Here is a 16,332-nt window from a genome sequence, read left to right on the forward strand (position 1 = left end):
CAACCTTCTGGACAAAGCCAAAACAGATAGAGGAGTGACCAAAGTGATCCTATCATTCGAAATCAACAACAAGGACCAGAAAGTCAAAGAGACAGCTATCAAAAACCTACAAAGGATGTACAGGTCAGCAAAGACAACCTTCCCAACTGCAGAAATCAAAGTGCCACTGGTGAACTTCTCACGAGCACTAGACATGCAGGCCCAACGGAACTTGGAAGAACTAAACGGATTCATCTCAGCCAACCTACCACACATACCGCTATTACCAACTGAGAAATTTCAAGTAGGCGGAGACAACATCCACTGGACAACCAACACAGCCAAAGATATGCTCCAGCACTGGTGCCAGCATTTAAACTAGGAGACCCCACAAGCCCAAATATCTCCAGGGAGGGGGCATCCAACATAGTCAATCTATGTAAATACTTCACACCAACAGAGAGTCAAAACAGCCTTTTGAGCAAAGGCCTCTCCTTCATACCCACACCACAAACTGAAGCAAAACAGAAGCAGACACTGCGAGCAGAAACACAAGACTACCATAGGAGGCTAAAAATCGCAACCTTCTTTGAAGAGGAAGGAGACTCAAATCACATACCCTTCCTACCCAAATCCAACTGGGAACCAAATAACAACCAAGTTCCACAGGAAATCACAGAGATTATTCTTGAAGATCTAAAAACAATACACAGCCTGAACCCAGGTAACTACAGAACAGAAGACAACCTAACAGCACCAGAAAGGATTGCACTTAAGGAATTACAAAAACATACCGACATCATTTTCAAACCAGCAGACAAGGGAAGTTCAATAGTAATAATGGATAGAGAAGACTACATCTTTGAAGCCAACAGACAACTAAATAATCAAGAACACTACAGGAAACTAGACGCACCAATTTATCTTGATTCTGCTCAGGAAATTAACACAATAATACAAACACTAACAGACCACAAAATAATTACTAGAAAACAGGCACACTATCTCAAGGGGGCAGACACACCCAGAGCACGCATTTTTTACATGCTACCAAAAATACACAAATCACCAGAAACATGGACTATCCCACACACCATACCACCAGGCAGACCGATAGTATCGGATTGCAACAGTGAATCATATAGAATTGCAGAATACATAGACCACTTTTTAAACCCCCTATCCACCAAACACACTAGCTACCTTAAAGACACATATGACTTCATAGACAAAATTAAAACACTCAAACTACCAGAAACAGCTTTTCTCTTCACAATAGATATAGACAGCTTGTACACAAACATAGAGACCAACACAGGCATTGCAGCTATCAGGAAATGTCTAAATCTAAATCCGGATCCAACCAGACCAGACGAGGAACTGATCAAACTCCTGGAAATCAGCTTAACGAAAAACGACTTTGAATTCGACAACCAATTCTACCTCCAAACCAAAGGAACAGCGATGGGGAAACGCTTTGCTCCATCATATGCTAACATCTACATGGCCGATTGGGAAGAAACAATCCTCCCCAGATGCCCACACAGACCAACTCACTATTTCAGGTACCTAGATGACATTTGGGGCACTTGGACACATAGCATGGAGGAATTTACACATTTCATCTCGTTACTTAACACACACCACCAGTCCATCAAGGTAAAATACACCACACATAACAGCAAAGTAAACTTTTTAGACACCACCACTTACAAAGGACCACATTTTTCACAAACACACCAACTAGACACAAAAGTATATTTTAAAGAAACTGACACACACACTCTACTACACAAAACCAGCTATCACCCTAAACACACGTTTAGAGGTTTAATAAAATCACAACTACTCAGATTCCACAGAATTTGCACACAACATACTGACTTCCAGGCAGCTACCAAAGTCTTATTCACAGCACTCAGACAAAGGGGGTACTCCCGTTCCTTCCTCAGAGGAATAAGGAAAACCTTCTTAGAACAAAAGCCTAGAGACAACAAAAAGATTATTCCACTCATAACTACCTACTCACATTTTAGTGTGGCAGCTAATTCACAGATAAAACAAAACCTAACCAACAAATTACAAGACACCAACCTTCTTACAGGACACAAGATCATCTCAGCCTACAGAAAAAACAAAAACTTGACCAACTATTTAGTGTCCAGTAAACTGCCTTCACTTAATCGCAAACCAACAAAAACATCACGACACTTCAAGCAACTTTCCTCCCTCCGGAGCCAATCCACAGGCATCACATACAACATTCCACAAACCTTTACACAAAACAGCAGGAACTGCATCTACGCAATACAATGCGATACATGCAAAATCATTTACATTGGAGAAACAGGCAACACTATCCGAGTAAGACTAACACAACACATCTATAATATCAAACACAAAAAAGAATCACAAACACCTCTAGTAGCACACTTTCTACAACACAACTTGGAATCTCTGAAAATTACAGGGCTGGAGAGGAACCAGAACTGGACAATCGGAGAAAGGAAATGGAGAGAAAAAGACTGGATCAACAAACTACAAACAACTTTCCCGCTAGGCCTGAACATTAGAATCTCCACGATAGACCTAGACTAGAAAAGGAGCTCCAAAACAAAAAAAACAAAGAAAGAAATCCAAAAAGAGCCAGATGGCCAGTGCATCTTTCTTTCCCTGAAAAACCAACCAAGTGTGGAGTTCTCAGGGAAACAAAGTTCCTACCTCAACCTAACCCTAACCCTAACCCTAACCCTAACCCTAACCCTAAACCCTAACCCTAACCCTAACCCCTAACCTCAAGCTTACTTCATCTTATCTCATCTCTGCACTGTGATGAAAAGTCTATTTCTTGTACAAACATTGTTATTTTTTCATGTTTTATTTATTTATTTATTTTATTATTATTATTATTATTATTACTGGTTCCACACACTCACGATGATGTGGGCTGGCTGAACATCATAGTGGAGGCAAGGATGAGATCATATCATTACATTAGATTACAGTATATTACATTACGACCCTAACCAGCACATTTAAGAAAATGTCTGTGATCTCGAACTCCCTGTTATGAACGGGGGTCCAGGTTAATCCAAATCATTTTAAAGGGCTGCTGAGCTGTCCAGATTTTAAAACGATATGTTGGTTTGCCTGAATCAGCAGTTCTGTTAAATGACCACAAGATGGCAGCATGAGGCCATTTTCCAAGCGCAGCGGATTCTGAAATGCTGTCCCATGTTTAGTAATGCAGGAGGCGCGGGCGCTGCTGTTTCTCCACTCCGTGTACTGTTTGTTCTCATTTTATTTCCGTATTTTCTCATTTGATCTCTTCTAAACTACAATCCATTCAAAGTGCGTCTTTTAATTTCATTATTTTTAATGTACTGGTCTCTCCCACATGTTTTATTTAATTACATTTTGGTCAAATATGACATCAATGAACTTTGTTTGCTAAGTTAGCATCTCTCTTGTTGAACTTCCATTAGTGCTTCAGGGCATAACATCTTCATTATTTCTGAATTATGAAGAAAGCGCAGGTCTTTCCAAATCTCTCTCTCTCTCTCTCTCTCTCTCTCCTCTCTCTCCCTCTCTCTCTCTCTCTCTCTCTCTCTCTCTCTCTCTCTCTCTCTCTCTCTCTCTCTCCTCTCTCTCTCTCTCTCTCTCTCTCTCTCTCTCTCTCTCTCTCTCTCTCTCTCTGTCAGTGGATGTGTTCAGATCTTCAGGATTTCCATTACATGAGAGTAGAAACTTCATGTTGAGTAGCAATTCAATCCTATCAGATTCCGAGATTTGGTTTTATTGTGGATTGCTGCTACACATCTCGTCCCTGCCTGCCTAACAAACTGCATCTCCTCTCTTTGATTTCCACTTTCCATCTCACTCTGTCCTGTCTCTCTGCTATCCTCCCAGGTCCAATCTGCAAACCAGGCCCTTCCTGCATGGAAACATTACAGAGCTCAATATTTTTATTTATTAAATGGTTACTTCATAGAATCTATTTTTGGCCAAATATTTAATTTTTTCCCATTTAATCTGACCTTGTATTTGTTCTGTATATTTATTTCTACTGCAGCTTCTGCTTGGATCAGTAGTGTGTTGTGATTAATCGATACAAGGAGTTTCTTATTAAACCAGACCCACGGCATGACTGGATTTCTCTGATTAAGAGATTTAAAATAATAATTAACAAACACCACAGTTGTGTGTGTCTCTGTGTCTCTGTACAGCTGTGTGTGTGTGTCTGTATAACAGTGTGCATGTGCTGCAGCTGGGACTCTGTGTGTGTGTGTGCGTGCGTGCGTGCGCGTGTGTGTGCGTGCGTGCGTGTGTGTGTGCTGTATTTGTGAGTCTGTATATAGCAGTGTCTGTGGGACAAGCTGCTGGTCTATTTCACCATCCTTGCAACCCCTCAGGTGCACTGCACATGAAGAATTCAAATACTGGGGAGCATTTGAGAGGCACTCCCCAACTGAGCCAACCAGAAAGCTGCTGAAAGTATTGGCCTCTGATTCTCTTGTCAGCTGGTTCAAAGTTATGTTTTTTCCCCTCATTTTCAGAAATATTGTTTCATTTACCTTATAGAGCTACTGTATAATACGGTTGGGTTTGATAATCCCTCCTCTCTTCAGTGGCATGTAACCCTGCGTGCGTGTGCAGCCTCTGACAAGGGAAGTGAATCTCATATACCAGGTTAGAGTGTGAGGCAGTCACAAGCAGACAGGTGGTGCAGTGGGCTAGTTCACTAACATGCTGTGCTGTTCACCTTGGTTCACATCTAGGTGAGTTCTTCCTTTATTTTCAAAGACTTGGTTAATTTCTTATATAAGGCAATGAAAAAGCACACTCCTCCATGGAAGCGAGATGGACTGGGTTCAAATCCAGGCGAATTCTGCTTGTTTCAAATAGTTTGTAATTGACTTTATATATAGTGTGAACCAACACTTTCCTGTGGGAGCTGGTGGTGCAGTAGGCAATGCCGATGGTCTTCTCCCTCTGAAGACAGCGGTTTGAATCCCAGTCCCCGAGGCGGGTTCCTATAATTGTGAGTCGTGGTTGTAAGTCTGGGTGTTGGTTCTAAGTAATGATGCAGGTTGTAACTGACAATGGGGGTTGTGTCTCTACAGATGGAGGAGGGCAGTGTTCCCTGATGAAGAGCGGGCTGCGGTGGAAGATGGGGGTGTAGAGAGCTGGTGGGATGTTTCCTTCATTTTGGCCAGGCATTTCAGATCTGACCTACAAACAGACTCCCGATAGAGATAGGCGTGTCTTCAGCGACATATTACCCATTTGTCAGCTCTGTAAAACAGTCGCGCGACAGTTCAATTTCAGGGTTTAGTCCTAAACAAATCACAGCAGCGCCACTGTATCGAAGCGTGACAGAGTCGAGGTATTTGTAGCGTGTGTGGCCCTTTAAAGGCTGTGGGACTGGCGGACACGCTGTCCAATCAGAAAGCACACCTACAGGGCTGCATTGAAACCCGCAGCCAATGTGAATCCTCGACGGGCGGGTTTAAACCACGTGGTTCGACATTGTTTGTGGAGAAGAAGCCGACGGAGCTGCAGCTGTGAGTGACGTTTCCGTTTAGAGTCGAGGTGATCGCTGACGTTTGATACAGTCAGGAGTTGTGAACTGTACCCAGAGGCGGAGGGCTCTGTTAGGAAGTCATTCCGGTCTGAAGCACGGTAAGGTGTACTTTGTGTTTTCAGTATTTACACAGCTAGCCCAGCGGTCATTTATCCAACCTGACCGAAGCGTTGCGAGAGGCTCCGCGCTGTTGAGTCAAATGTTCATGTAGTTCCGAAACCGAGACTGCTCGGAAGAGGCTGAGATCCATTCCAGCGAACACTGCATTGCACTGATGATGTATTCCGATGCATCTTTGTAATATCTGTGTGCTAGCCCTGCAATATTATTTTGATCATGTCTGTTTTAATATGTGTGTGCTAGCGGTGCAATATTATTTTGATCATGTCTGTTTTAATATCTGTGTGCTAGCCCTGCAATATTATTTTGATCATGTCTGTTTTAATATGTGTGTGCTAGCCCTGCAATATTATTTTGATCATGTCTTTTTTAATATCTGTATGCTAGCGGTGCAATATTATTTTGATCATGTCTTTTGTAATATCTGTGTGCTAGCCGTGCAATATTATTTTGATCATGTCTGTTTTAATATCTGTATGCTAGCCCTGCAATATTATTTTGATCATGTCTGTTTTAATATCTGTATGCTAGCGGTGCAATATTATTTTGATCATGTCTGTTTTAATATCTGTATGCTAGCGGTGCAATATTATTTTGATCATGTCTGTTTTAATATCTGTATGCTAGCGGTGCAATATTATTTTGATCATGTCTTTTTTAATATCTGTATGCTAGCGGTGCAATATTATTTTGATCATGTCTTTTTTAATATCTGTATGCTAGCGGTGCAATATTATTTTGATCATGTCTTTTTTAATATCTGTATGCTAGCGGTGCAATATTATTTTGATCATGTCTTTTGTAATATCTGTGTGCTAGCCGTGCAATATTATTTTGATCATGTCTTTTTTAATATCTGTGTGCTAGCCCTGCAATATTATTTTGATCATGTCTTTTTAATATCTGTGTGCTAGCGGTGCAATATTATTTTGATCATGTCTTTTTTAATATCTGTATGCTAGCCGTGCAATATTATTTTGATCATGTCTTTTTTTACTGATTGAACCTGTGTGCTTGTGTGTACATTGCAGGCTCAAAGATGGAATCTGTCCCCATTAAAGAGGAAGACACTGAACTGGACGCTGTCCACATTAAAGAGGAAGACATTGAACTGGACGCTGTCCACATTAAAGAGGAAGACACTGAACTGGACGCTGTCCACATTAAAGAGGAAGACATTGAACTGGACGCTGTCCACATTAAAGAGGAAGACACTGAACTGGACGCTGTCCACATTAAAGAGGAAGACACTGAACTGGATGCTGTCCACATTAAAGAGGAAGACACTGAACTGGACGCTGTCCACATTAAAGAGGAAGACACTGAACTGGACGCTGTCCACATTAAAGAGGAAGCAAGCCGCATTGCCGAGGACGTCAGTGACCTGGGACGCATCCACGTCATCGAGGACAGTCCCACGCTGGAATGGGGGCACATTAAAGAGGAGCGCGCCAGTCCCTCAGACACTCACAATGCAGCTGATTTGGGGCTCAGTGTGGAAAAGCCTCACATCCCTGGACCGGAGCAGGTGCACATGCAGGGAGGCGGGTTCGAGAGCGCTCACACGAGGGAGAATCACAGCAACCCTAACCAGGGCTTCAAAAGACACATGACTTCCACTGGGAGCAGATCAGGTAAGCGGACGTGGAAGTGTCCTGCAGGTCTTTACTCTGTGTCCCACGAGCGATTGCTAATGGGGCTGCTTTGTCAAGCAGTCAGGTGTTGATGTTTAGTTAAGATGCCATCACTGCTCTTTCTAATCCCATTGCTACATTCTCAGGACTTTCTCAGGACTCCTCAAGACACCCCAGCTCTCTTCTCACTGTCTCAGTGTCTAGATGCCGTTATTGGCAGTGCAGTTGGTCCATTCCTGTGCTGTATGATGCTCTGTGAAGGTCCGTTTGACAAGCTGCCCAGCCAGATAGACACGCCCCCTAGCTCAGATAGACACGCCCCCTAGCTCAGATAGACACGCCCCCTAGCTCAGATAGACAAGCCCCCTAGCTCAGACCCTTTGAGGGACAGACATTCTATTTGTGGGTTATATTCTTTACAAACCTTTTTATTAAACTAAAGAATTCCGACTGTTCATTTAAGCAGCAAACTTAAGGATCAAATCCCTTGAATGATTTTGTAAGGTGTAAGTCACCCTGGATAAGAGCGTCTGCTAAGAAATAAATAATAATAATAATAATAATAATAATAATAATAATAATGATGATGATTTTGCAGTGGAGTTGCATTCCGAGTATTGGCCATTGACATGAACTGTTTTGTTGAACCTCTGCTGTTGTGACAGATGTGATGCAACAATAATTACATTTTCAGTTATGGCTAAATATTCTCCTGGTAATCACAATTACAATCACAATTTACAAACACCATTATGACCATTTACAAAAATGTTTCTCTCTCTCTCTCCCCCTCTCCCCTCCCCTCTCCTCTCTCCCTCCACTCTCCCCCTCTCTCCCCCTCTCTCCCCTCTCTCTCCTCTCTCTCTCAGTGGATCAGGCTCATGATGAGGAGCCCCCTGCTTCCTGTCGGATCTCCAGCACCGGGGCTCAGTACCTTCAGAGGCACGGAAAGAAGGAAGAGCATCAGTGCACCGAGTGTGGAAAGAGTTTCAGCCAGACAGAGAGCCCCAAACCACACAGAGCGGACACAGGGGACCCCCCTTACCACTGCCCTGAGTGTGGAGACAGCTTCATCCAGCTGGGAAACCTCCGATCACACCAGCGCATCCACACGGTGGAGATGCAGCTCCGCTGCCCAGCCTGCAGGAAGACTGCCCGGGATTCAGGACACCTGGGGATCCAGCAGCAGCAGCAGCCCGCGCCGCGGGAGACTCCGTACAGCTGTCCGGAGTGCGGGGAGAGCTTCAGTGCAGCCGGGGCCCTCAAACTGCACCGCCGCATTCACACTGGAGAGAAGCTGTGTCTGTGCAGCCTGTGTGGGAAGAGCTTCAGCCGCCTGCAGCACCTGCGCAACCACCAGCGCATTCACACGGGGGAGACCCCGTACCACTGCCCTGCCTGTGGGAAGAGCTTCAACCAGTCGGGCGCTCTGAGGAGGCACCAGCGCATTCACACGGGGGAGACGCCCTATCACTGCATGGAGTGTGGCAGGAGCTTCATTCACGGAGGAGCCCTGAACATGCACCAGCGCCGAGCCCACGCTGGCAAGACCCCCTATCACTGCCCTGAGTGTGGAGAGGGCTTCAGCTACTCCTACCAGCTCAACGGGCACGCCTGCACTGTGGGGCATGGATAGCCACAGCCCAGCAACGTGCACGGCGACAGCTGTCAAGTGAACACTGCTGTCTGTGTGTCAGATCTCTCCTTTCCATGCACTGGGGGGGGACACAGAATCCTTCCTAGTGTTTACAGTGGTTCACTTCAAACATGTGGCCAGGGTGTGCAAACAGATCTCCATGGTTTAGAAAGCCAGCACAAGGAAGCACAGATTAACCCTTTTATATCAGGATTGGGATCATTCGCTGTTCGTTACATTTAAACACATGCATATCATTTACTGCAGGACTGTGTCATTAACTGGAGCGAAACAGTTTGTGTCATTATCAAAAAAAGCCATGAAAACAAGCCATGAAAACAAACCACAAGCCAAGCCAGTGGAGACGTCGCTGCTGCCCTGCAGGATCCCAGGCTTGCAGGCCACGGTGGAGGATTCAGTGAACCCTGTCTCTCACTTTGCACCCTCGTAGCTCATGTGTCAGCTGTGTAATGTCTTACTTCTGCTTGGCTTCTTTTGTGTTAGGGAAGTATCTTAGTGTTGCACTGTGTCTATTTACTAACCTGCCTTTTATTTAAAACATAACAAACGTCAACATTTCTGTTTGCATTTTTATTGATTGTTACAAATACAAGAGTGGAGCAAAGCCCCAAAAATCACTGGGAATTGTGCGACTCGAAGGTGATTCAGTTGCTAAAGTTTCTTCTTCTTCTTATAAGCCTGGTCTGCTGTTGTGATGACTTCTTCATTCATGCTGCAACTGGAAACATAAAAACAGATCCGTGAGCATTTTCCATTGTCATTTTCCATTGTCATTTTCCATTGTCATTTTCCTCAGCGATGCAGATACAATGTCAGGGGCAGGCATCAGCACAGCAGCACTGCGGTCCATGGCAGTGGCTGTTCTCAACCACGGGATGGCTCTCAAAGGCAATGCCTCGTCTGCCCTAGAAATATTAGTAGAGGGCACAGCAACTCTTTGTATAGCTTGGCCTCTTTTGTAGATTTCACATCTTTACATGGCAGACCCCTGTATTCTAACTGGGCTGTTTTTGTACATGAAAACTACAGATATCATGAGGTACTAATTCTAACACCCTAGTGACCACTGAGATAACAAAAAAAAACAGGCAGCATTATCACAAATGGATGAGTGCTGCAGTATTGCATTCCCTAGTTCATCTCAGTCTGTACAAGTTGATTGAAAATCTGTTGTTTCAGGAGCCTTTCCGTGACTCCTTCACACTTTGTATTGGAGATCTATTTAATAAAATCATGTTTGCATTATTATAACACATGTTAGGACAACATTATTATGAATACACATTTGCATGTTTTGTAGGTTTTCCAAGTGATTCTGAAGAGTTCTGCTTGTGTTATGCATGCTAACTATATGTCCAACTCCAGTAAAGCATTTCTGAAAAAGGTACACACACAAAGACGAACCCAGAACACATGAAATCCACACAGAGCTTCTTACACAAGTATTTCTGCAGCGCCCCATTCAAACACAGCATTCACCTCAATCACAAACACACGAAATCCACACAGAGCTTCTTTACGTACCAAACTTGTACTTGGCTGAGAATCCCGTCCCCACATCTGAGCCGTCACTGTGGAACTGAACCACGGCAGCGTTTCCACTGGAGGTGAAGGAGGGAATGGGTTCAGAGCCACAGTAGGTTTGCTGTACAGGGGAGGTAGTCACGGGTCCATCTCGGAGAGTGAGATAGTCGTAGGAACAATCCTCAGAATACTCCACATCAAAGGAACTGATGGTAAGCGAGACCTGAAATGAAACACAGAAAAGGATCTGCAGTCCAGCTAAACATCAGCATGCTCCCGCAAGTTTGAGTCACATTGAAGACAATGAAATGGACGTTATAAAAGCTACATCATTTAATATCAAGATATAGATTTGTTTGCCCTCAGTGTTAATGCAATTGTTTTTGCCCTTCAAGGACCTCTGCAGACGTTTCTCCAAGCGGCTCAGGTGAGTAATGAAGGCAGCGAGGCGCCTCGATCATTCAACAGAGATGCTGCAGGTTTGTTCTTGTGTGTTTCTTACCTTGTACCCTTTAGGGGCGTTGATGATCCACATGCAGTCTGTATTAACGGGATATTCCAGTGGATAATTGGGAGATGTCAGTGTTCCACTCTCAGCAGTCAGTATGCCTCCGCATTGCACTAGAAAATGAGAGTTGCAGTGTATGTGTGATGCTGGAAACCCTTTTTAACTTGAGACAGGAGAAGCAAAAGAACATGTTAAATAAAGCACTTACTGGATTTACTGCAGCCATAAAGCATATTGATCTTTTGAATGTCTCTCGGAGACATTGCTATTCTCTGTCCGATTTCTACCGTTTCATCTGGAATGGGTACAATAGTGAACTTTCCGGTTGTATTTGAGAAAGCATCTCTGTGTGGAGTGAAAATAACAGTGTTTTATTCAGATCAATACTGAAAAAGAGAAAAGATCTCCTCACATTGTGTGGCAGGTAATTGAGACAGGCTGAAAACCTGGACTTTCTGTTTCTTTTCTTCTTCTTACCTTCCATAGTGCATGATGGAAGTATAGTCGTATGGCATGCCCAAGGTATTAATGTCCTGCTTGTAAAAGTTCGAAACTTGGTCTGTAAAGGGAAGGAGATGCTGGTTAAGAAGGTAAAGCTGCTACACCAGAATCTGGTTCTGTGTTTTACTTCCAGACACCTATTGTAAAAGCATTAGTGAGAGGTCGCCAGTTATTCCATTGAAATGATAATGCATTCTAAAATCCCATTATAAACCCTGGCTGAACTGCACACACTTGTTTTCAAACATGCCATTAGAGGCTCCAGTGAGTGTCGGGGGTCCTTCCTTGCTCATGATCCCTGCAATAAGGGCTGCCCAATTAGCACAGACTCCAACCTTTCTTGAGCTCTGACTAAACAGTTGAATCACTCTGTAATGAAAGGCTATTGGGATACAAAGCCGTGGTGAATGGAATATTTGTGTTGCTGCTTTCCACCCTCCCCTCAGCTCTCTCTCCAGTGCTCTTCATTGTGATTGTGTGAGCGCTCCTGGAAAGGACTCCTGGTAGTTTCCTTACCTGCTGGGATGTACTGCCAGTTGATTCTGACATAGCTGTCGCGGTCAGGTCTGCTCTGCTCGTGAAAGAAGCCTAGTGCATGGATGAGCTCATGTTGAGCCGTGGCTTTGTAAACACAGCCTCCCTTTGACAGGGACACTTGCTGAACGCCTTTATACTTTCCAATATTGGACCAGCAGCTATGGATGGAAAGAGATTCCTGTTTAGAAATCTTGTACTTTTGATCTAGAAAAGTCGTTTAATATTTGTGAAGTTTTGAGACACGCTTGCTATACACCTTTAACCTTGAAAGCCACTCAAATGGTAGGATTCGTCAGAGACACAGCAGAGTGGTTATTTACCCGTTCTGAGGACTGATATTTATGTAGTCTTTTTCTGTAGTTCGCTGTTTAAATTTAATGCAGGTCTGTGCTTCGAAGTCTGGGAATGCACTGGAGATTATGTCCTTCTCTTTAGCACCTGTAAAAAAGGATAAACCAATTGAAACGCATTGATATTTTAATATATCAAAGCTTAGCATCTCCCAGACAAGAGGGACCAATAATACTACCTGCAGCACCTCCATCCATTACACTGGCAACTTTAAACACAACACCCTTTAGAAAGGACAACTAGATTCCTGCGCACAGAGAAATACAGAGCTCTCCTTTACAAACAAGAAACGTTTCAAAGATCAATCCAAGTCTCTTCAATGTCCTTGTTTAATTAAATATGGTCTCACTGGTGCTATAAAACATAGTGAATGTTAATATAAAGCATTCTTCCAAACGTTTCGTGTACATACTGTATTCACTGGAGATAGTATAAGGCACATAAACAAATCCATCAGAGGCCTTCGGCCAAAAGCATGAGTTGTCCGGGCAGTTCATGGCGTTCCTGGAGTTTGACACGACAATGTCACCCTCCATCAGATGCTCTTTGATTCCTGTTTGAAAATTGTGCAGAGAAACATCTTAAAGGGGAACTCGTTTTAGCCACAATATGCATTTTTATGTACTTCTCTAGGATCAAAGAAACAAAACACATCAATATATTTGAATGATCATTATGTTAGTGGTAATGGGCAGTTTACAGACACAGGTAAGACCCTATCAAACTAATCTCAATGTGCTTCTGTTAAGAGTGCATAGATTGTAGAAATGAAGACACCGATCTCAAATAGAATATGCCAGCCTTAACTTCTATTCAATAAGCAGACCCAATATTTTAACAGGCAGTAAACGTCTCTTCTATATGTTCAGAGGCTTTCTTACCCTTATTGGCTTCTAAGATGATGCTGAAGACATCCTTATCTTCAGGGATACCTGGGCTACGTCTTTCTCTTTGACCTACAGAAGCAAAGCACCCCAGTGTGAAATCCTGTGTGCAGGGGCAGTGTGTGGAATACAGTGCTGTGTACTAATACTGGAAGCGAATGCAATCGAGCCCCCCTGTGACACACTGCTGACACTCTGACCATCACTCATGCACTATACAGTGAAAGCATTTCCTCCAGCATGTCACCTGGGTTACAAACACACACACAAGCACACTGGCCGTGCTGAAGAGACTTCACATTCAGCTGCTTCACTGTTTGGGTGCAGTTTTGAGTTTTTGTCCTTTCAAGTAAATTACACACCTGATTAAAGGTTTATTAATCTGGTCCAGTGTGTCTGGGATCCTGAATTACAAAGATGAACTCACTGCAATGTAAAATTCAACAGATACTTTTTTTTCTCTCGTATGAGACATGCACATATAAAAACAAAATCTAGGAACTTGCCTTTTCCGCTGTGGTCCCCCTGCAACAATATAAGAAAGGAAAGAAAAACATGGAGCCGTTAGTGAAATGTTTAAGAGCCCAGTGAAAATGCATTTGAAATGAGAAGCGCTGCAGCTGTGTGGCATTGTTACCTTCAGAGGCTTGCCGTGTGAGACACTGAGCAGCAGTGCTAAAGTGGCGAGCACCAGTGTGTGATCCATCTTCATCTGCTGCTGCAATGTTCTGAGAAGCTCAGGAGATTCGTCTTTCCTCTTCGCTTGATGCTTCAGCACACCTGCTCATGGGCTTATATACACCCAGCCAAAGGTGTGTCCGTCAAGGGAGCTTAAAGCCATTCCATTACTGGATCCACACGTGATTCCAGATAAGACGAAGTTTGCATTGGGTTTTAAAGTCCTTAATCTTGTGTAAAAGCTGAGAACATTCAACTCTGGCCACAAGTGTTGCATCACCGATAGAATGAACTCATTGTGCTTCATAAAGTCGAATGAAACCTGCTGAATACGTTAACTTACTGAATTATAGACCGCTTTGTAGTTTTCCATAGACCTCGTGAAAAATGTGACATTTTGAAATCTAGCATGAAATACTTTATTACTGTTATGGCTATCGGTAGACTTTTTGTGATATTGTTTTGTAGTTTCTTTGATTACATGATGTTAAATAAAATATATCAATTATGTTCGTATAGTTTATTTGTATTAAATAATGTCTCAATTCTAAAATTGTAGGTGGTGTAAAACCTTTGGCCATAGCTGTGCTTCAGTATGTCAGTGTGCGCACAGTACAGTACAGAGATATATTGTTCATTTTACAGATGTGCAATCCTAGGAAACAAGCTTGGTTTCTCACACTCAGGACTCTACCACACAGTCAGGAGTTTGTTTTAATTCCACACACTCCCCTTTCATTCATTTTAAACTGCTCTAGTTTTGTGGAAGTCGTTTCAATGCAGAACTAACGGATTTATAAAAGCGCGGTGCTTTCCAGAGCTGGGACGCTGTGACGGCTGCCATTGCAGGCACACCCTTGATAGAAATGTTCACCTGAGGAGCTTTACTGGAGCTCCTTCCATTTCATCACTGGCAACTAAAATACAAGAAACAAGCAAGTTAACAGCATCAGCCGTCCCCAGCCTGTACACTGATGAGTTAGACTGCACAGTCTGTTTCATTTTACCTTCATCCATGACTGTAAAGCAGTCCACGCGGATTCATTTGGAAATATTACACGGTGACAATGAGAGGGCTCCCTCCTGGCTTTCCAGTGTTTTCCAGCTGGAAGTTTGGAGGCCCTTTTGTAAAGGTTTACCCCAGTAATTGAGAATGGTATTTTTCCCATAGTTATACTTTGCATTTATCCTGGTTGGCCATGTTTATTAATAAGTCCCTCTCACTGGTAGATTCAGTGTGTGATTCAGGCTTGTGGATGTCCTGGGTGTATTGTTGGTACAGTGAGTGGACAAACACGGCAGAATCTGAACAATAGATACATTAAATACCAACGCCTCCAGATCAATAATACAAATTAAGGTGTGGAAGAGATGAGGCTGAATCTAGGGTTACAAAGACTAGGAAAAAAAACAGTCAATCATTTTCTTTGGAGTTTGAGAAGACTCCTAAATTAAGCTTGTGGGCGGGTTAGCTTCTAAGCAACGTGTTTGGGATTGTGTTTAGTGTGGAGCAGGTTTATCATGTGTGTTCATTGGGGTCTTTGTCCACTGACATGTCACTGCACTGCTATATGTTCCATGCATGTGTGTTTCATGTGCATTCAGCTGCAATCTGGCAGCACTGTTGTAGATGGGAAGCAACTCTGTCAGATCTGTCTGTGCAGCGCTCTCATATACTGAGTCAGCACAGTCTATTAAAGGTAATATCGCTGGCCTGTCCAAGCGAGAGACGCTGCCTGCCTGTATAGAAGAAGTCCCAGTTTAACTCTGCATGTTCAATATGGTATTCAAAATATAGCACTGAGTCAAGCCAAGAACCAAGGTATTGCTATCGTGGTACAGTTTCAAGTCTGGTGCCATCATTTGATATCAGAGCTAGGTTACTTTTCACATTGTACAGTTTAGGTGCAGATCCAGACAGCTTGGAGTCAGTTTTAGTTGTGTTTAAAACTTCTCCATTGCAGAGTATATCACTAAGTGCACTGGCAATGACAGGGCTGTGCTGTGTATGGGTTGTTTATACAGTGGGTGTACTGGATGACTTTAGATGGTTAATGTCCACAAAGGTGTGGGAATGTAGGCTTACAAAGATTCTAGGACAATGAACAGTCAATCCTTGAATCTTCAAAGCGCTCCTCCCCTTTATGGTGTATATCACACAACACATATTCAATGTAAAAACAATGAAATGCGTTTTGTTTTGAAATGTTCTAGCTGCTGGCACTTGCATGTCCAGATTAAACTGAGGAGGCCGTTCTGTCCAGCAGTGCTTGTCCGGTTCCTAGGAGCTCATTGTAATAGTGTCTGTTTCCATTGACTGATCAACTACAGTGTGCTAACAGGAGCTGGGCCCAGAGCAAATACAGCAGCATCTT

General features: G+C 43.3%; 3 protein-coding genes across 8 annotated transcripts in view; 2 read left to right on the forward strand and 1 right to left on the reverse strand.

Annotated features, from left to right (window-relative positions):
* The window catches only part of LOC131707222 (uncharacterized), a 10,071-nt gene extending 6,779 nt beyond the window's left edge, over window positions 1–3,292 (forward strand). For all 4 annotated transcript variants that reach the window (XM_059009461.1, XM_059009460.1, XM_059009462.1 and 1 more), the window contains one exon: window positions 1–3,292. This exon is cut by the window's left edge and continues 301 nt beyond it. In XM_059009461.1, the coding sequence (XP_058865444.1) occupies window positions 820–2,577 (1,758 nt within the window). In that variant the 5' untranslated portion in view covers window positions 1–819 and the 3' untranslated portion in view covers window positions 2,578–3,292.
* LOC117966692 (zinc finger protein 3-like) lies at window positions 1,458–9,376 on the forward strand. 3 transcript variants are annotated; one of them, XM_059009467.1, is made up of 4 exons: window positions 1,458–1,544; window positions 5,103–5,661; window positions 6,715–7,317; window positions 8,187–9,376. In XM_059009467.1, exons 3-4 carry the CDS (start codon window positions 6,723–6,725, stop codon window positions 8,951–8,953), a joined length of 1,362 nt encoding a protein of 453 aa, XP_058865450.1. In that variant the 5' UTR covers window positions 1,458–1,544; window positions 5,103–5,661; window positions 6,715–6,722; the 3' UTR covers window positions 8,954–9,376. The 3 variants fall into 3 exon arrangements, with proteins under 3 accessions (XP_058865450.1, XP_058865451.1, XP_058865452.1); XM_059009468.1 differs by lacking the exon at window positions 1,458–1,544 and having other exon boundaries at window positions 3,665–5,661; XM_059009469.1 differs by lacking the exons at window positions 1,458–1,544; window positions 5,103–5,661 and adding an exon at window positions 5,680–5,842.
* A 153-nt stretch (window positions 9,377–9,529) lies between these two features.
* On the reverse strand, window positions 9,530–14,029 carry LOC117409955 (hatching enzyme 1.2-like). Its single transcript, XM_059009471.1, has 11 exons — window positions 13,917–14,029; window positions 13,786–13,804; window positions 13,277–13,351; window positions 12,808–12,948; window positions 12,365–12,482; window positions 12,024–12,202; window positions 11,484–11,565; window positions 11,215–11,351; window positions 11,001–11,119; window positions 10,499–10,721; window positions 9,530–9,692 (listed from the first exon to the last, which is right to left on the reverse strand). The coding sequence occupies exons 1-11, from the start codon at window positions 13,989–13,991 to the stop codon at window positions 9,682–9,684; spliced, it is 1,179 nt and encodes a 392-aa protein (XP_058865454.1). The 5' UTR covers window positions 13,992–14,029; the 3' UTR covers window positions 9,530–9,681.
* Between the last annotated feature and the right edge of the window lie 2,303 nt (window positions 14,030–16,332).

This window comes from Acipenser ruthenus, chromosome 39 (genome assembly GCF_902713425.1).
Source record: "Acipenser ruthenus chromosome 39, fAciRut3.2 maternal haplotype, whole genome shotgun sequence".
NCBI classification, from domain to species: Eukaryota; Metazoa; Chordata; class Actinopteri; order Acipenseriformes; family Acipenseridae; genus Acipenser; species Acipenser ruthenus.